The following is a 20,567-nucleotide window of genomic DNA, read 5'->3' as shown; positions in this document are numbered from 1 at the left end:
TTTTTGTGGACATGAGCGCGTTTCCCTGGGTTCGGGGGTTATTTTCATAAGACTCTGAGTTCGAGGAGTCTCAAGGTGGTTTTTTGAGAACTCAAGTAATGTTTCTGAAAACCGAAAGAGGCTTTTAAAAACTGTGGATGCTTTGACAATAAGCAGAGGGGCCTCAACACGGTTTGGAAGACAGGAGAGTAGCTACGAGGTGATCTACATATAATAATTGTATGAGGTAGTACTGCTCGGGCAGCAGAGTGGATTTGTGTGAGCTCAGTACTGACATTTCCACACTGCAGCCACATCTGCTCCTTACACACTGAGAGAACAATAAACCAACCTTACCTGTCCAGGGCGCTTCTAACATCCTGCAAAACAGAAGAACAGGCAGAAGGACATCAGTTTCCACAACATATTTTAAATTCCTGCAGAAGTTTAGGTACAATATAAGTTGTGAAATTCAAGTTCAGTTACACACATGGGAGTATGTTCTGAATAGGGTCACATGACACAGCACAGCTTGTGATATCCCAAATGGTCCCACAAGACAGCAGAACTTTGAAATTCTGAATGAGGGCAGATGACAGTACAATCTGATATATTCTGAATGCATCATGTATTATAGTCTAGAGTTCCTGAGATCAGAAGCCAGACCTGTTATAACTCCTGCATCACTTGAGAAACAACTAGTGTCTATACTCAATGTATACCACGCCAAAAATAATTCTAACACACTTCTATGGGATTAAATGTAAATAAACAAGGACTTTGGATAAAGCGCGGGATAAGATCCTTAGGTATCTTGTTTCTGTTAGAAAATGTCTACTTATTCAAGCTGCAGCACTAGAACTGGGTATAACCAGCACTCAGGAAAAAGCCCTTGTGTCTATATACTGTGGTGTTTTCATTTAAAACAGGCGGTTCCAAATGCTCTCTGAGAACTGACCACACTTGAACTGGAACAGTCTCAGTCATCAAAGTTTGTTCTATGTATAAAACTGGACTTCCCTCTGAATTGTTTCAATTTGGAGAACAAATTATTAAATGAATGGACTGAAGTAATTCTATGTCATGACCAGAGGGGAGGATTATGCGTTTCTTCCTTCACTAATCAATAGCAGCCATATTCAAACTTTATGATAAACTACAAATCCCAAGAACCTTTGGGAATGGAACAGGCAAAACATCCAATCAAACATTGGCATTAGTCCATGACCAATCAGAGCCTAACAGAGTCCCAAACAGTCCATTTTCCATGCTGTCCCAGCCTTTTTCTTTGCTGCTCACAATTCTTGTTTTTCTTTTTGGAGAAATAGGTGTGCATGTCATTTCTTATCAATACTGGCAGTTTGCTTGACAAGAGTTTTGGGTATTGAAATTGAGTGCAGGAACATTCTACACACCTATTACGGCAGACTGCTTGGCTCAGCTCCTCATCGAGGTGCAGGCTTCTAGGTCTCCCCTAGATATGGCATGGTTAGTAGTCGTGATGCGAGAGTTTTGACTTTTCCTGCCTGTGAAGTCGGAGAAAGACCCTGCATCGCCTGGAGCCTTCAGAATGGGGAGAGAGACACCTCACAGAGCTTGGGGTCTGTAAACTGCTTCTATCTTGATTGATGCCCTGTTTAATAAAGGTCTGTAGTGCAAGTACTTGTGCCCCCACTCGGGGTCAATATTGACAGTGGCAGCGCCACAGATTGCTTTCTGTGATAGGGACATGCTCCCAGGCTGCCTTTCTCCCGTGATCTTGTCTGCACCTGGGGGTGAGTGCCTCTGGGCTTAGAGCCCTCAGATTGAAACCCCTTGGATGGACCTCCAGCCCCATGTTGCAGCTTTGCCTGTCAGAACTACTCTGGGGTCATAAATTCAGCAGTGCTTGCCTACGCTCACCTCTAATGCCCAATCAGCACTTTAAAGTGCTTTGGCTGTATTCTGGTGTTCACTTGTAAACTAGTGCAGCGCCGCCTCATTCCCCACTTGCACCTAATTTTAGCAGACATGGAGGTTTCCAGGGATCAGCAGTCGAAAGGGGACCCCTTAGAGTTCCTGCCCTGGGACGACGACTTTTAAGAGGCAGTAGATGCCTTCATTTACCAGTGGTTTGCTGGGGCCTAGGTCCCCTTGGAACAGCACCTGGTGGATCAAATTGCGAGTCCCTGCACCCATATCTCTAATCCCATGAAGGAGTCCACTGCGCCCTCTTGGATCTAAGGCGCTTTCCATTCTGCCCCAGATCCAGACCGTGGATGCCTGCCAAGCTTCCTTGCAAGGATGGCGTTGACTATGATGCTTTTGTTCGCATTAAGCAAGCTGTCGTGGCTACTCCACCCCCACCCCAATCCCGGGTCCTAATGAACCAGCCTTGGAATCCCCATGTCCTATTATCTCAGACCCTCAAGATGATGAGTCCCCTGTGGACTCAGATGATGAGGCAGGGTCCTCAAGACCTTGGCGTCCATCCATCCCTTACTCTGCAAACTCCGAGGCCCAGGGCTTGGGCATTTCCTGACCCCGATGACATCCTCTACCCTTGCTCCTCTGAGTGGGCCCCGGCAGAAAAGGGAGCCAGCTATGTGGTGGGTCACCTTAGGAAGCCCCTGGAGAAAGAAGCCTGCAGCCACCTTTGGGCCGAATGTCACTGCCCTAGCTTGTAGGGTAAAGTCACCCTGACTCCTGACTTTGACTCCAGAATGGCCACTTTCCTGGCAAAATTCATAAAAGACCCAAAAAAGGACATATTTTATTCCCAGAGGGCTTGTCAGGATAAGGTTTTGAATACTATTGGCCCCCTTATCAAGATCCTTGATATGACTGAAGACTCCAAGGCCAAAAGTGCCCTTATTTCACCGGAGGCCCTTTCGGGGTGGGCACAGCACGCTATCATCTTCTTAGGTAACGGCAATTGCACACTGTCCACACAGTTCTGCCGCTCCCTGTTGATTAATGTTACCCGAAGCACCGGGACAATGCGACCTCAGAGGTGGGGCTTATCGCCCCAGAGGACCCTTTATCAAAGAGTTGGGCAAGTTTGTGAACACCTTCATCTCCCTAGACTAGGCCAGGTCCTCCATAAAGAAAGTCTTTAACCCTTTGGTTTTCCAAGGGGCGGGTCATGGCGGAGGCCGCTCGGTCGGCCAAGCAGTTTCCCAATACCCTTCCAGTGGGCTAGGCTCCAGACAGGGCTCCTTTCAGGACCAGACTAGATTCACCAACTTTTACCCCACCAGAAGGCAAACATCCAGGGCAGAGGATTCAAAGGGAGCTCTGTTTCCTCCAGTTCCACTGAGTGTTCATTCTTCCTTTCCAATGAAAGTGGGTTCAGACGGGGGTTTTCCTCCAGGCCTGGCGATCCTTTACAGCAGATGCTTGGGTTTTACAAATGGTCCAAGAGTTCCAGATATAATTCTATGGTGTCCCTAATAAGGAACCATGGCCTCATCCCCTTCAGTATTCCTCCTGAGAGACAGCCCTCATGGACGGGGACGTCTCTGTTCCCTACTGGACAAAGGGGCTATTCCCTGGTTGGTCCCACATCCCCATGGGTTCATCAGCAACATCTGTCTGGTGGACAAAAGCAATGAAGGACAACACCCAGTCATCAACTAACGAGAATTCAACAAATGGCCTGTCTACTGCAATTTCAAGATGGAGGAGATCCACCTTCTCAAAGACATGTTACGTCCCTCAGACTGATTGGTCCTCTTGGACCTCAAAAACGCGTACCTATCAGTTCCCCCACTATGTTTGGTGCCAACAAACGTTCAAATTTTCCACTCTGTCTCCTATGCCCCTAGTGTTTCATGAAGGTTCTCAAACCGTTCATGGAACACCTAAGGGCGCAGGGGATACGCCTTATCATCTACCTCAATGATATTCTGATAATGGGTCAATGTCCACAATGTCCACCTCCTGGAGGGGCTAGGCTTTGTGATAAAAGAGAAAAAGTCGCTCCTGGTTCCTTCTCAGAGAGCAACTTTCCTGGGCTTAATCATAGACTCTACTACGACTGTCAACAGCCTTCCATCCCAGAAGGTGGTGAAGATTCAACACAAGTTGAGGAAGACCCTAGCCAAACCTCACACCTCGCTGAGGCGGATCATTCACCTGGTGGGCCGCCTGTCGTTGTCCATCTAGGCCATCTTTCCGGAGCCCCTCCATTACTGAGCCTTACAGAGGTTAAAGACTTCTCATTAGAAGAAAGGACTAAAAGGACTAACTTTCTCATAACTGGTGTCTCTCTCAGATGGGGCGCAGTAAGAAATCGGCTGGTGGCTGTCCCTCAAGGAAGCATGGAATGGGAGAGTGATTTTCGGTTCGGCCCCAGACCTCATTATAGAATTGGATGCCAGTAGGTCAGGTTGGGGCGCCAGATAAGGAAGGTTTTCTACAGGGGTCTCCTCAAGAACAGAAGTTGAATGAAGCTTCTAGCCAGCTCTTTTGTGGTACGATGTTGGACGAAGAACAAGATTCAGTTGTGCATCCTCCTCAAGATGAACAATGTGTCAGCGGTCCAATATATCAACCATCTAGGGGTCACTCGCTCCAAGGCTCTCTCTGACCTCGCAACCAATTTTTGGCAGCACAGCCTGCACCATCAAATCTCAGTCAGAGCGGAATATCTCCTGGGCAAGCAAAGCGAACAGGCACTCCCTTCAGCCTTGGGATTCCAGCCTGTGGAAACTACATCCAGAAGTCTTTACCAAGCTTCAGGTATGCCGGGTACCTTTCTTAGTTGACCTTTGGTGTGCTGGCTGGACCACCAACTACCCCGCTTCCTCAGTTAGAGTCCGGACCCGTTGGTGACAGAGACAGACGCCTTCCTTCAGGATTGGAGTCAGGAGAAGGGTTATGCATTCCCTCCATTTGCAATGATCACCTGGCTCCACTCAGGAGGCAACATTCAGAAGTAGTGTTGATCACACCTTTTTGGAGATCTCAAATCTGGTTTCCAGCTCTTCTGAAACTTTCCTGGGATTTTCCAATCAGTCTCCCCCTGCTTCAGAACCTTCTTCTCAACCCAGATCAGATTCCGCACCGACTGGTGATAGAAGGCTTCTGGACGCTGACGGAGTGGCAGATTACAGGAGATGATGGTAGACCCTGGGCCTTTCGAGACAAGCTGAAGACCTCTTGTCCAAGGCTTGGGCCGGCAGTACAGTCAAACGTTACAGGGCGGTATGGACACAAGGGACATGCTGGTGCATGTACAGGGATGTGGATCCCGTGGTCACAAATGTAGTTCAAGTACTTAATTTCTTGGCTAGTCTGGTGAAGAAAGGTTTAGTGCATAGGTCCATCAATAGCTTCCTTTCACAGTTTTGCTGTTTCACCGTTTTAGTGGGACACGCCCTTCTGGATGGTTCACCGATGGCATCTGTCAAGGGATTTGTCTCTTGCTTTTCCTGAAGTCGTGTTTTACGGCTCTTTGGGATGTCAACCATGTGCTCTAGGTGCTGAACCTTTTCTTGTCTTGGCAACAAAACAGATTTTTTGTCTAGAAAGTAGCTTTCAGCTAAATCAGCAATGATTTGTGCCTGGTATCTTGCAGGAGGGTCTCAGGTGTTTGAGCCCTGGCCATATTGGGGTGCCCCTTCCCCCCATCTGGAGTTTTCTTTACGGTAAATAGGAGGACCAAGTCCAATACCAGGGTTATTTCTTATCCTGCATTTCCAGATTCCCTAAACTGTGTGTGTCGTGCAATGCCTCAAGGCATATAAAGAGATGTCTTCCAAGTTTCGCCCACCTGGTGAGCACCAGGTCCTAATCGTGTTGCAGAAACCGCACAGGGCAGTCTCTTCCCCTACCACAGAGCGGTGGGTGCGGTGGGTCATGCAGGAGGCTGGCATTGATCTCAAGGTTTTTGGAGCACATTCCACTTGAGGGCCAATGGCTTCAAAGGCTTTTAGCCTTAGTGCCCATTTGGAGGATACTATGAATTCAGGACACTGGTCTTTGGACTCTACTTTTAAGAGGCTGGTGCTGCATATGGTTCATTTAGTCATGAGCAAGCTTTGCCCCAGCATAATCCTCGCCTCCATTCCTGACATAGAATGAAAAATGTCCTACCTGTTTTACTGGAAAGTTTCAATTCTATTAAGAACACATGGAAAGGATTATCCCACCCGGCGAGAATCTTGACCCCGAACCCTCACGTGACTGGAAGGTAATCATTTTTCCTATTATGTTATTATATGATGCAGTGTTGTAATACAGCATAATGACCGTGATGTTAAAAAAGCTGTTGTGCTAAGGTTTCTCTGACATGGCACCTGGTATTGATGCTTCTCTTTCTTCCTAGGGACTGAGACTGGGAAACAGGACTCGATGGATGTGCGGTGGCTGATCACGAGCAAAGACAGAGGCTGGGACAACATGGACAATGGACTTTATGGGTCTCTGCTGGGGCCTGATTGGTCATGGACTAATGCCTATGTTTGATTGGATGTTTTGTCTGTTCCATTCCCAAAGGTTCTTGGGATTTGTAGTTTACATAAAGTTGAATATGGCTGCTATTGATTACAGCAAAGGAAGAAAAGCATACTCCTCGCCTCCATGTCCTTAATAGAAATAAAGCTTTCCATTACGACAGCTAGGACATTTTTCATTCAGGTTAGGAAATCTTTAGGGCCACGAACAATGGAGCTTAATTTACATAGTTTTAATAAACAGCACTGAAGCTGGTGAAAAAGCATGAACGGTTGTTGATACTGCTGCACCAAAGTATTCAACCATAATTCACAATGTGACCGTTCTACGAGAAACTTCTTTCTTAATCTGCACACTCACGGTTTGTCGTTAAATGTAAATAAGGGAAGGTGGGAGTTGCTAGTGGGATTGACCCAAACTACACACACTGTAGTAGTTATACTCAGTCTCAACCCATTAATGAATGTAACCAGTGCTCACTCTATTTGTTAAAGTTCCATCAATAATTAGGAATGTACAAATGTGTCAATATTATGATATTTCAGTTTAGGAATAGAACTGAAATATATTTATATTTTACATTGCTTTAATGTTTATTTTTGACATCCGTAGGAAATTTGTAACAGTAAAAATTAATCTATAAACACATTCTGAATGAGGTCTTGCGACAGAGCACAGTGTGATATTCTGAACGGCGCAAGTGATGAAGTACAGCTTGTGAGTTTCTGAATGGGATCACATGACAGTCTGTGATATGCTGAGTGGGATCACATGATGCAGGACAATAGGTTAAATAATGCAGCCCAGCCTGCAATAATTCAAAAAGGGCCGTGTGACAGGGCACAATCCGTGATTTTCTGAATACTGGCTCAGGGCACAGCACCATCTGTGACACTTTGAATCTGGCCACATAACAAGGTACAGAGTCTGATATTTTGAACAAGGTCACAAGATAGCACAGCTTTATTCTGAAAGGGGTGAAATTACACAGCGGAGAATTTAAAATTCTGAATAGGGTTACCCGAGACTGCAAAGTCTGATATTCTGTACCAGGTGACAGGAGAGCATAGTGTGATTTTCTGAATGGAGTCACATGACACAGACCAGTCTGTGATATTTTTAAAGAGGTCACATGATAGAGAAGAGTCTGATATTCTGAATGGAGTCACATGACACAGACTGGTCTGTGTCACATGATAGAGAAGAGGCTGATATTCTGAATGGAGTCACATGACACAGACCGGTCTGTGATATTCTTAAAGATGTCACATGATAGAGAAGAGGCTGATATTCTGAATGGAGTCACATGACACAGACCGGTCTGTAATATTCTTAAAGAGCTCACATGATAGAGAAGAGTCCAATATTGTGAATGGAGTCACATGACTCAGCCTATCATATTCTTTATACTGTGTCGGAGTGTCAGTGTATAATGAGTTTACTCTATACTGGACCTGCCTGTACATTGCGCTGGGCTGTCAGAACAGAGGCATTTGCAGTTAGTTTAACTTGTCTGTACATTATATTGGGTTGTCAGAATACAGGTTGCTGTAAATTGACTCTCTATGCTGATCATGCATGTTCTCCACGTACATTCAACGCATCACACACTATAAGAATGGAGCACTTCTGTATTTTCTTGTATTTACCAAGCAGTGTCTCACCTTCAGGAGGTCCAAGGCTGGTTCCTTGCATTTTTTCTCTAGATCTGCTATCAGGGTGTTGAGAGAGGTAATTTGATTGGACAGTGTTGAGATATTTGCATTTTCTACCATGGTAATTTTCTTCTCCAACTCCTCCAGTTCCCTGTGCAGCGTTTGCTCTTTATCTCTCAGGAGCTGGCGCAGCTGTTCAATCTCAGACTCAATTTTCTGCTTCTCGGCTCTCACCTTGTTCTGTCAGCATCAAAGAAATGATGGTTAGATTCTGGGAAGCTTCCAGTGACAGAGAGCCCACCCCTTCCTTCCCTCTCAAGATATTCAAGAAAGATGATGACTGAAGCAAGAAATATGATTTTGAATCGCTTGAATCTAGTGATAATGATATGTTTCAGGAAGTTAATAGAATTAGACAGTCTAATGACAATTGATTTGCAATCTCAGGATTACAAATACTCAATCTTCTACTTTTCTTACCTACTAAGAATGTGAGCGGAACTACACAGACTTATAAAACATCTTGCAATGAAACTCATCTACATATAATGGAGACATCCTTAAATACGAATACAAGACCATTTGAGATTCAAACCCATCATAGAAACTTAGAGCCTCTGTAATTGACAGTGTGAGAACAGTCACAACTGCTTTGCTCAGTGCGTCTTCTGCATTACTTATATCCCTCGGTCCAAGAACACACTTGCTGATGCGCTGCCACAAAGATTTCCAATCACCTTTATTCAAGCAATCATTCAACCCAATCAAATAACTGATGCTGTACAACATTTGTAGATATGTGTCTCACTCATTTTCAGTTTATTCTTAAGGTTCTTAAAGACTCAACTGAATGACTGACTGTCCAAGAAGATATGTAAGTTCAACAACAGCCTCTACTCATTCCTACCAAGGAACTTCAGGAAGACGATTTGTGAATGTGTAACGACACTGCCACAGCCTGCCACAGAGGACCTTCAGGCACTCTCTTGTTAGGACAGCGATCCCTCTGGTTGCCATCCGTAACAAAGGATGTTGAGCATTATTTTCTGGCTTGGGAAATTTCGGATTTAAGGAAAATTAATGCATCCCAAACAATTTATATCTAAGCCTGTACCGCCAGAACTATTTCACAGGATGTCAACTGCTTTTATCCTTACATCACCACCAGGAGGATATATATTTATTAAATTCATCATTGAGTCCTTTTCCAATATAGCTAATTTTTCTCTTCTTAAAACCATATCCTCTGCTTGCACCTTGGCCAAACACTTTCTAACATATTTGGATTGATCCCATGGGCTTTAAGACAAACTCCCTGGCATGAGAAATCTGTATGAAAAATGCAAAATGGTGCAAAGTGCTCAGAACCAGACTCACAACTAAGCTGCAGGAATACACAATTGTCTGTCTGCAATTTGGAAAACTAACTTCCAGTGACTGTGACAAGCTTTCCTGACTAGACACCAGGAGCAACACACAAGTAATGACTGGGAGATTCTTGAGAAAACCATAGTTGGTGTAGCTACATCAACCAGGAATATTCAACCAGTCTGCCTCACTGGGTGCCCTTGACCGCGCTTCAGAGGAGTGACCTGACCGAATGCTCAGGAGAGGCATAGGAGATGCCCTTTTATGGGAAATAGACAGCTCAGAAGGAGAGGGGATGCAAAGGATACCAGACAATGTTAAGCCCACACTGTAACACAAGATAAGGCCATTCCTGCTGTACTACACGTGAGGTCCGAGGTCCCAGAAATGTCTCCCTAGTGAAGGTGGCTGTCCCAACACCTGAGGCTGAGAGTTTCTTAGAACTCAACAAGCTACCAGTTCTGCGGTGCCACTTAACACCAAGAGCATCTGAAGAACTAAAGACGTTTTAGACACCATTGGTGATTGGGTATGAGGAAGTTACTTGTAGAGGAAGAAGATTGGCACCATCAGAAGCCAACTACACCTGCACAGAGTCCTATCCACTGTGACACAGATGGTGGGCTTTTGCACTTGACACTCAGGGTATGGAGGACAACCCCACTTAAGTAGCTCTTTAACCATGTCCCAGACCTGCCACTGCAGAGCCTATGTGTGCTGTTTTACATTGCTGTGTCGACCTGGCAAAAATAGCCATTTTGCCAGGCCCAAAGCTAACCTTTTTATACATGTAAATCACCCCTGAGGTAGGCTTTAGACAACCCAGAGGGCAGGGTGCAATGTATTTAAAAGGCAGGAAATGTACATTTAGGTTATACCTGTCCTTGCAGTGAAAAACTCCCAAAGTAATTTTTCACTACAGTAAGGTCTACCTCTCCAATGGGATAACATTGGAATAACCTTATTGCATTTTATAATTATAATTCACAAATGGGAAAAGATAAACCTTTCAGGTTTGGTGTCTCTAGAATCACAATTTAAAATCACAACTTATGGCAAAGTAGGATGTTAAATTGCAACTCTAAAAATGCCACTTTTAGGAAGCTGGCATTTTCTTACTTTAGCCATTTTATGCCTGATTCCTATCTCTGACCACATGTCTGGGGTGGGTGACAGCTGGGCTTTGTGTATTCCTTCAAGACAGCCACACAAAATGGGAGCTTGGGTGTGTCTCAGTGAGCCATTTCTGCTGGATAGGAGGAAGGAGCTGGGCAGAGTAACATTTATGAATAGATGTGTCCTGTACACACACAAATGGCTGCATATCCCCTTGAAGGGAGTCTGGAGCCACAGCAGAAAGGGCAGGACCTCTGTGTGCTTAAAAGGGCTGTCTTTGGAGTAATCCCCACTTCAAAGGCACCATTGTGCATACGTACTGAATCTCAGACAGCACCACTTCAGTACATGTCTGGACCTATGGATATTCTGCTAGGAAGGAGGCAAATCGTAATCAGGCCCTGTGTGTGGAGACTAAGAAGAAGCCCTGATACATATTTCCAAATCAGGAGTTATATTGTGGGGTAAATTATTTGGAAAAGAGTTAAGAATAGCATTGCAGGAGATATCATATTCATGGTCATCTCTATCAGACAAAGAACACTTACTTTGTGGCTCTAAAAATTACAATGAAATACCTTTTCTAGAGTTATCCCAAGCAAAGAATACCAGCATCAATCAATGATTTCCATAATTTGATGGCATGATTAAATTCTATATGCCATACTGATAATATGGAGGTCGGTTTGGCGATGAGTAAGGTATCCTTCTGGGCATCAGTATCAGTTGGCTGTGGGTCAAATGTGTTGTAGATCTTGGCAATCTTCTGTTCGAAGAAGTTTGAGAGGTCATTGCAGGGTGTTTGGGATTGGAGATCTTATTGTTGGCAGATGCAGGGTTGGAGAACTCCTTGACGGTGGTGAAGAGTTCTTTGGCAGTGTTAGGCTTCGAGTCTGAGAGTTGGGGGCCTTCTTCTTTGCACCTCTTATTTGTTGGTGGTAGAGGTTGAGGGTGGCTTTGTTTGTGGATCTTGCAGTGGTGTTTTTGTTGAGTCTCCATTTTCTCTCTTCTCCATTTCTCTCAGTGGGGCTTGGACTGCTTGAGGTTGTTTGTGTACTTGCTGGGTCATTTGTTGTTTTTGGAGGTGTTGTTTCTGGTGGGAGCAATGCTGTTTGCCCAGTCAGTGAGACATTTATTGAAGAGCTTAGTGTTGGAATCGAGGTTCCCAGTGTGGTTGGGTCAGCATTTCTGTATGGTTTTGGTCCAGTGTTTTTCCGATATTTTGCTAAAGTGCCTTGATGTTTTTTTCTTTTTTTCTGGTAGGGTCGCTTGGTGGGGGTTATCCTGAAATGCATGATGTAGTGGTTGTACCATGTGAGCGTGGTTGTGTGGGTGGTGGTGAAAACAAATGTTGTTCTACTTTGAACTGTTTGGGTGAATAAATAGAGTCAACCAGCATAAACCATAAAAAGCATTGTTTCAGAATAAATTCTTTATGATAATTTAAAAAAATAGGTAAGCCAAGCCCCCCATTATTTTTTAGAAAGTTTGAGCTTGGCATAGCAAAGTTGTGGAGGTTTATGATTCCAAAAGAACTTAGAAATAATGTTGTTCAGCTTTTTATAGAATGTGAGAGGTAACTGGACGGGAAGCATAGATCAATTCTAAAAAATAAAAGGAGCAAGTACCATTTTCATAGATTTGATTTTCTGCCGCCAGGAAAGGTTAAAAATTTTAGCTGAGCCCCTGGAAAGTAAACAGCCACAATTTAATGTAATTGAGTGTTTAATAGAGTGTGAAAAGTGGATTCCCAAACATGTCAATTTCTCTTTTTGCCAAATGGCATCAGTATTTTTTAACATAGCACGGGTGCAATGAATATTCAGGTGAAAAAAAACGGTTTTTATTAGTGTTTAAGGTGTAACTGGAGACATAGAAGTATTTGCGTATGATATTGAGTACTATCCCCACATGAAGCAGGGTACCAAATATAAGGCGTCCAGGTCAGGTATTAAATTCAACTTGGAGAGACTATTCTAAGGCATTATCACGCTCCATAGATAGCGAAAAAACTTTAATTCTCTGCAATGGGGATTTCTCTTCACAGTTAAGGCCATGGGGTTGGAAAGGAGCTTCTTGAAATGGACACCCGGCCCGTATAAAGGCTGGGAGGATCATTTCAGGCAAGCAACTAGCCCTGGTGATACGATAGGGAAGGAGTTACCAAGACCGTTTGGTTAATAATTCACCATTGGATGTCTCAGTATACACGGGGAAATGTTGCAATACTATGTGATACTATGTGGCAAGTGGTCACATGTAGCGAACACCTTTGAGACCTTGGAGCACTTCAGCAAATTGTCTGCTTTAAGGGTGAATTGGCACTAGATTGATGTATATTCATCGCATTTCCCTGCTGGGAGGAATAAACTTCCTAAAATCGGTGAGGAACTTTGATGAAATCTAAGTACTTCTCTGCTGCTTTACCACTACAGATACCCAGAGCTGTGTCTGGAGAAATGAATGTATTACTCCTAAATGTAATCATAGAGGCAGAGAACTGCACTGGCTAAACTTAAACTTCTGACAGACGAAGGAGGGGATGGCATCACCTGATCTAGAATTGTACTATCTTGTGGCGCAAGTGCGGTGGGTGGCACGATGGAGGGGCATCTGTTGGGGTACTTTAGAACATGAATAGCTGGATTTACCCTCATTCCACCTTGAGGGGTGCAGTTTCACCGGGAGGGGCTTCTGGTCTGAACGTTGCAGTATGTATGAGCTAGAGCCCTCCAGAGGACACATACACAAATACTGAATGAGTGAGAGTAGCTGTTAGCATCTTTATTAACTTTGACACACAGGAGTAGCTGCAGAGAACTGTATACTTTGAAGCAGAAAGGACTGGACACTTCAAGAATACCTATATTGTTGGTAGGATTCACACGGTGACAGTTGCGAGGGCAGCGGAGAAGGAGACGTGGCTGTGAAGCTGCTCCTCTAGTGCAAGAAATAAACGCATCCTTCACAACCCGCATTTGTGTGCTCTCTACACAGACGGGTGATGAGCGGTTCGGAGGGCAGCACCCACCTTGGAGAGTTCCAGTCTACCCTGGATTTATGTCCCAGTTTGTCCTCGTGACCAGCGGCTCGGAGGGCAGCACTCACCTTGGAGAGTTCCAGTCTACCCTGGAGTTATGTCCCCGTTTGTCCTGGTGACGAGCGGCCAGGAGGGCAGCACTCACCTTGGAGAGTTCCAGTCTACCCTTGGAGACTTCCAGTCTACCCTGGAGTTATGTCCCCGTTTGTCCTGGTGACGAGCAGCCAGGAGGGCAGCACTCACCTTGGAGAGCTCCAGTGTACCCTGGAGTTTTGTCCCCGTTTGTCCTGGTGACGAGCGGCTCGGAGGGCAGCACTCACCTTGGAGAGTTCCAGGGTACCCTGGAGTTATGTCCCCGTTTGTCCTGGTGACGAGTGGCCAGGACGGCAGCTCTCACCTTGGAGAGTTCAGTGTACCCCGGAGTTATGTTCACTGTTTGTGCTGGTGATGAGCTGCTAGAAGAGCAGCTCTCACCTTGGGGAGTTCAGTGTGCCCCGCAGTTATGTCCCCGTTTGTCCTGGTGACGAGCGGCTCGGAGGGCAGCACTCACCTTGGAGAGCTCCAGTGTACCCTGGAGTTATTTCCCCATTTGTCCTGGTGACGAGCGGCCAGGAGGGCAGCACTCACCTTGGAGAGTTCCAGTCTACCCTGGAGTTATGTCCCCGTTTGTCCTGGTGACGAGCGGCTAGGAGGGCAGCAATCACCTTGGAGAGTTCCAGTCTACCCTGCAGTTATGTCCTGTTTGTCCTGGTGACGAGCGGCTCGGAGGGCAGCACTCACCTTGGTGAGTTCCAGTCTACCCTAGAGTTATGTCCCCGTTTGTCCTGGAGACAAGTGGCCAGGAGGGCAGCACTCACCTTGGAGAGTTCCAGTCTAGCCTGGAGTTATTTTCCCGTTTGTCCTGGTGACGAGCGGACAGGAGGGCAGCACTCACCTTGGAGAGCTCCATTGTACCCTGGAGCTATGTCCTTGTTTGTCCTGGTGACGAGCGGCCAGGAGGGCAGCTCTCACCTTGGAGAGCTCTGGTGTACCACGGAGTTATGTTCGCTGCGTGCTGGTGATGAGCTGCTAGAAGAGCAGCTCTCACCTTGGGGAGTTCAGTGTGCCCCGGAGTTATGTCCCCGTTTGTCCTGGTGATGAGCGGCTCAGAGGGCAGCACTCACCTTGGAGAGCTCAGGTGTACCCTGGAGTTATGTCCCCATTTGTTCTGGTGACGAGCGGCCAGGAGGGCAGCACTCACCTTGGAGTCCAGTCCACCCTGGAGTTATGTCCTCATTTGTCCTAGTGACGAGCGGCTAGGAGGGCAGCACTCACCTTGGAGAGTTCCACTGTAACCTGGAGTTATGTCCTCGTTTGTCCTGGTGACGAGTGGCTTGGAGGGCAGCACTCACCTTGGAGAGTTCCAGTCTACCCTGGAGTTATGTCCCCGTTTGTCCTGGTGACCAGCGGCTCGGAGGGCAGCACTCACCTTGGAGAGTTCCAGTCTACCCTGGAGTTATGTCCCCGTTTGTCCTGGTGATGAGCGGCCAGGAGGGCAGCACTCACCTTGGAGAGTTCCAGTCTACCCTTGGAGAATTCCAGTCTACCCTGGAGTTATGTCCCCGTTTGTCCTGGTGACGAGCAGCCAGGAGGGCAGCACTCACCTTGGAGAGCTCCAGTGTACCCTGAAGTTTTGTCCACGTTTGTCCTGGTGACGAGCGTCTCGGAGGGCAGCACTCACCTTGGAGAGTTCCAGGGTACCCTGGAGTTATGTCCCCGTTTGTCCTGGTGACGAGTGGCCAGGAGGGCAGCTCTCACCTTGGAGAGTTCCAGTCTACCCTTGGAGAGTTCCAGTCTACCCTGGAGTTATTTTCCTGTTTGTCCTGGTGACGAGCGGACAGGAGGGCAGCACTCACCTTGGAGAGCTCCATTGTACCCTGGAGCTATGCCCTTGTTTGTCCTGGTGACGAGCGGCCAGAAGGGCAGCTCTCTCCTTGGAGAGCTCCGGTGTACCCCGGAGTTATGTTCGCTGCGTGCTGGTGATGAGCTGCTAGAAGAGCAGCTCTCAACTTGGGGAGTTCAGTGTGCCCCGGAGTTATGTCCCCGTTTGTCCTGGTGATGAGCGGCTCAGAGGGCAGCACTCACCTTGGAGAGCTCAGGTGTACCCTGGAGTTATGTCCCCATTTGTTCTGGTGACGAGCGGCCAGGAGGGCAGCTCTCACCTTGGAGTCCAGTCCACCCTGGAGTTATGTCCTCATTTGTCCTAGTGAAGAGCGGCTAGGAGGGCAGCACTCACCTTGGAGAGTTCCACTGTAACCTGGAGTTTTGTCCTCGTTTGTCCTGGTGACGAGTGGCTAGGAGGGCAGCACTCACCTTGGAGAGTTCCAGTCTACCCTGGAGTTATGTCCCCGTTTGTCCTGGTGAACAGCGGCTCGGAGGGCAGCACTCACCTTGGAGAGTTCCAGTCTACCCTGGAGTTATGTCCCCGTTTGTCCAGGTGATGAGCGGCCAGGAGGGCAGCACTCACCTTGGAGAGTTCCAGGGTACCCTGGAGTTATGTCCCCGTCTGTCCTGGTGACGAGCGGCCAGGAGGGCAGCACTCACCTTAGAGAGCTCCACTGTACCCTGGAGTTTTGTCCCCGTTTGTCCTGGTGACAAGCGGCTCGGAGGGCAGCACTCACCTTGGAGAGTTCCAGGGTACCCTGGAGTTATGTCCCCATTTGTCCTGGTGACGAGCGGCCAGGAGGGCAGCACTCACCTTAGAGAGCTCCACTGTACCCTGGAGTTTTTTCCCCGTTTGTCCTGGTGACGAGCGGCTCGGAGGGCAGCACTCACCTTGGAGAGTTCCAGGGTACCCTGGAGTTATGTCCCCGTTTGTCCTGGTGACGAGTGGCCAGGAGGGCAGCTCTCACATTGGAGAGTTCAGTGTACCCCGGAGTTATGTCCGATGTTTGTGCTGGTGATGAGCTGCTAGAAGAGCAGCTCTCACCTTGGGTAGTTCAGTGTGCCCCGGAGTTATGTCCCCGTTTGTCCTGGTGACGAGCGGCTCGGAGGGCAGCACTCACCTTGGAGAGCTCCAGTGTACCCTGGAGTTATTTCCCCATTTGTCCTGGTGACGAGCGGCCAGGAGGGAAGCACTCACCTTGGAGAGTTCCAGTCTACCCTGGAGTTATGTCCCCGTTTGACCTGGTGACGAGCGGCTTGGAGGGCAGCACTCAGGATTCACACAGTGACAGTTGCGAGGGCAGCGGAGAAGGAGACGTGGCTGTGAAGCTGCTCTTCTAGTGCAAGAAATAAACGCATCCTTCACAACCCGCATTTGTGTGCTCTCTACACAGACGGGTGATGAGCTGTTCGGAGGGCAGCACCCACCTTGGAGAGTTCCAGTCTACCCTGGATTTATGCCCCTGTTTGTCCTCGTGACCAGCGGCTCGGAGGGCAGCACTCACCTTGGAGAGTTCCAGTCTACCCTGGAGTTATGTCCCCGTTTGTCTTGGTGACGAGCGGCCAGGAGGGCAGCACTCACCTTGGAGAGTTCCAGTCTACCCTTGGAGAGTTCCAGTCTACCCTGGAGTTATGTCCCCGTTTGTCCTGGTGACGAGCAGCCAGGAGGGCAGCACTCACCTTGGAGAGCTCCAGTGTACCCTGGAGTTTTGTCCCCGTTTGTCCTGGTGACGAGCGGCTCATAGGGCAGCACTCACCTTGGAGAGTTCCAGGGTACCCTGGAGTTATGTCCCCGTTTGTCCTGGTGACCAGTGGCCAGGAGGGCAGCTTTCACCTTGGAGAGTTCAGTGTACCCCGGAGTTATGTTCACTGTTTGTGCTGGTGATGAGCTGCTAGAAGAGCAGCTCTCACCTTGGGGAGTTCAGTGTGCCCCGGAATTATGTCCCCGTTTGTCCTGGTGACGAGCGGCTCAGAGGGCAGCACTCACCTTGGAGAGCTCCAGTGTACCCTGGAGTTATTTCCCCATTTGTCCTGGTGACGAGCGGCCAGGAGGTCAGCACTCACCTTGGAGAGTTCCAGTCTACCCTGGAGTTATGTCCCCGTTTGTCCTGGTGACGAGCGGCTAGGAGGGAAGCACTCAACTTGGAGAGTTCCAGTCTACCCTGCAGTTATGTCCCGTTTGTCCTGATGACGAGCGGCTCGGAGGGCAGCACTCACCTTGGTGAGTTCCAGTCTACCCTGGAGTTATGTCCCCGTTTGTCCTGGTGACGAGTGGCCAGGAGGGCAGCTCTCACCTTGGAGAGTTCAGTGTACCCCGGAGTTATGTTCGCTGTTTGTGCTGGTGATGAGCTGCTAGAAGAGCAGCTCTCACCTTGGGTAGTTCAGTGTGTGTAGAAGGCTGGACTGGCTTGTAGTGAGTACCAAGGGGTACTTACACCTTGCACCAGGCCCAGGTATCCCTTATTAGTGTATAGGGTGTCTAGCAGCTTAGGCTGATAGATAATGGTAGCTTAGCAGAGCAGCTTAGGCTGAACTAGGAGACGAGTGAAGCTCCTACAGTAACACTAGTGTCACTTGCACAATATCATAAGAAAACACAATACACAGATATACTAAAAATAAAGGTACTTTATTTTTATGACAATATGCCAAAGTATCTCAGTGAGTACCCTCAGTATGAGGATAGCAAATATACACAAGATATATGTACACAATACCAAAAATATGCAGTATAGCAATAGAAAACAGTGCAAACAATGTATAGTTACAACAGGATGCAATGGGAGCACATAGGGATAGGGGCAACACAAACCATATACTCCAGAAGTGGAATGCGAACCACGAATGGACCCCAAACCTATGTGACCTTGTAGAGGGTCGCTGGGACTGTAAGAAAACAGTGAGGGTTAGAAAAATAGCCCACCCCAAGACCCTGAAAAGTGAGTGCAAAGTGCACTAAAGTTCCCCAAAGAGCACAGACGTCGTGATAGGGGAATTCTGCAGGAAAGACCAACACCAGCAATGCAACAACAATGGATTTCCAGAAGAGAGGACCTGTGGAACAAGGGGACCAAGTCCAAAAGTTACGATCAAGTCGAGAGTGGGCAGATGCCCAGGAAATGCCAGCTGTGGGTGCAAAGAAGCTGCTACTAGCAGTAGAAGCTGAGGATTCTGCAGGAACGACAAGGGCTAGAAACTTCCCCTTTGGAGGATGGATGTCCCACGTTGTGAAGAGTTGTGCAGAAGTGTTTTCCTGAAGAAAGACCAAACACAAGCCTTGCTAGCTGCAAATTGTGCGGTTAGGGTTTTTGGATGCTGCTGTGGCTCAGGAGGGACCAGGATGTCACCAATTGCGTGAGGGGACAGAGGGGGTGTCCAGAAAGACAAGGAGCCCTCTCAGAAGCAAGCAGCACCCGGAGAAGTGCCGGAACAGGCACTACAAAGTGGAGTGAAACAGTGCTCACCCGAAGTTGCACAAGAGAGTCCCACGCCGCCGGAGGACAACTCAGGAGGTCGTGCAATGCAGGTTAGAGTGTTGTGGACCCAGGCTTGGCTGTGCATGAAGGAAATCCTGGAAAAGTGCACAGGAGCCGGAGCAGCTGCAAAAGACGCAGTTCCCAGCAATGCAGTCTGGCGTGGGGAGGCAAGGACTTACCTCCACCAAACTTGGACTGAAGAGTCACTGGACTGTGGGAGTCACTTGGACAGAGTTGCTGGATTCAAGGGACCTCACTCGTCATGCTGAGAGGAGAACCAGGGGACCGGTGATGCAGTTCTTTGGTGCCTGCGGTTGCAGGGGTACGATTCCATCATCCCACAGGAGATTTCTTCGGAGCTTCTAGTGCAGAGAGGAGGCAGACTACCCCCACAGCATGCACCACCAGGAAAACAGTCGAGAAGGCGGCAGGATCAGCGTTACAGTGTCGCAGTAGTCGTCTTTGCTACTTTGTTGCAGTTTTGCAGGCTTCCAGAGTGGTCAGCAGTCGATTCCTTGGCAGAAGGTGAAGAGAGAGATGCAGAGGAACTCTGATGAGCTTTTGCATTCGTTATCTAAGGAATTCCCCAAAGCAGAGACCCTAAATAGCCAGAAAAGAGGGTTTGGCTACTTAGGAGAGAGGATAGGCTAGCAACACCTGGAGGAGCCTATCAGAAGGAGTCTCTGACGTCACCTGCTGGCCCTGGCCACTCAGAGCAGTCCAGTGTGCCAGCAGCACCTCTGTTTCCAAGATGGCAGAGGTCTGGAGCACACTGGAGGAGCTCTGGGCACCTCCCAGGGGAGGTGCAGGTCAGGGGAGTGGTCACTCCCCTTTCCTTTGTCCAGTTTCGCGCCAGAGCAGGGCTGAGGGGTCCCTGAACCGGTGTAGACTGGCTTATGCAGAAATGGGCACCAGCTGTGCCCATGAAAGCATTTCCAGAGGCTGGGGGAGGCTACTCCTCCCCTGCCTTAACACCTTTTTCCAAAGGGAGAGGGTGTAACACCCTCTCTCTGAGGAAGTCCTTTGTTCTGCCTTCCTGGGCCAAGCCTGGCTGGACCCCAGGAGGGCAGAAACCTGTCTGAGGGGTTGGCAGCAGCAGCAGCAGCTGGAGTGAAACCCCTGAAAAGGCAGTTTGGCAGTACCCGGGTCTGTGCTAGAGACCCGTGGGATCATGGGATTGTGCCAACAATGCCAGCATGGCATAGAGGGGGCAATTCCATGATCTTAGACATGCTACATGGCCATATTCGGAGTTACCATTGTGAAGCTATACATAGGTAGTGACCTATGTATAGTGCACGCGTGTAAAGGTGTCCCCGCACTCACCGAGTCCGGGGAATTGGCCCTGAACAATGTGGGAGAACCTTGGCTAGTGCCAGGGTGCCCACACACTAAGTAACTGAGCACCCAACCTTTACTAGGTAAAGGTTAGACATATAGGTGACTTATAAGTTACTTAAGAGCAGTGAAAATGGCTGTGAAATAATGTGTGCATTATTTCACTCAGGCTGCAGTGGCAGGCCTGTGTAAGAATTTGTCAGAGCTCCCTATGGGTGGCAAAAGAAATGCTGC

General features: G+C 48.0%; 1 protein-coding gene across 1 annotated transcript in view; it reads right to left on the bottom strand.

Annotated features, from left to right (window-relative positions):
• The window catches only part of LOC138278981 (E3 ubiquitin-protein ligase TRIM11-like), a 121,031-nt gene that overhangs the window by 13,481 nt on the left and 86,983 nt on the right, over positions 1 to 20,567 (bottom strand). The window contains exons 3-4 of the mRNA XM_069219364.1: positions 8,082 to 8,312; positions 337 to 359 (exon numbers count right to left, since the gene is read on the bottom strand). Coding sequence (XP_069075465.1) covers positions 337 to 359; positions 8,082 to 8,312 — 254 coding nt within the window. The remainder of the gene's footprint in view (positions 1 to 336; positions 360 to 8,081; positions 8,313 to 20,567) is intronic.

The sequence above is a fragment of the Pleurodeles waltl genome, chromosome 2_2 (genome assembly GCF_031143425.1).
Source record: "Pleurodeles waltl isolate 20211129_DDA chromosome 2_2, aPleWal1.hap1.20221129, whole genome shotgun sequence".
Taxonomy (NCBI): domain Eukaryota; kingdom Metazoa; phylum Chordata; class Amphibia; order Caudata; family Salamandridae; genus Pleurodeles; species Pleurodeles waltl.
The sequence above is the reverse complement of the archived record's forward strand: the minus strand, read 5'-3'. Positions and strand labels throughout refer to the sequence as shown.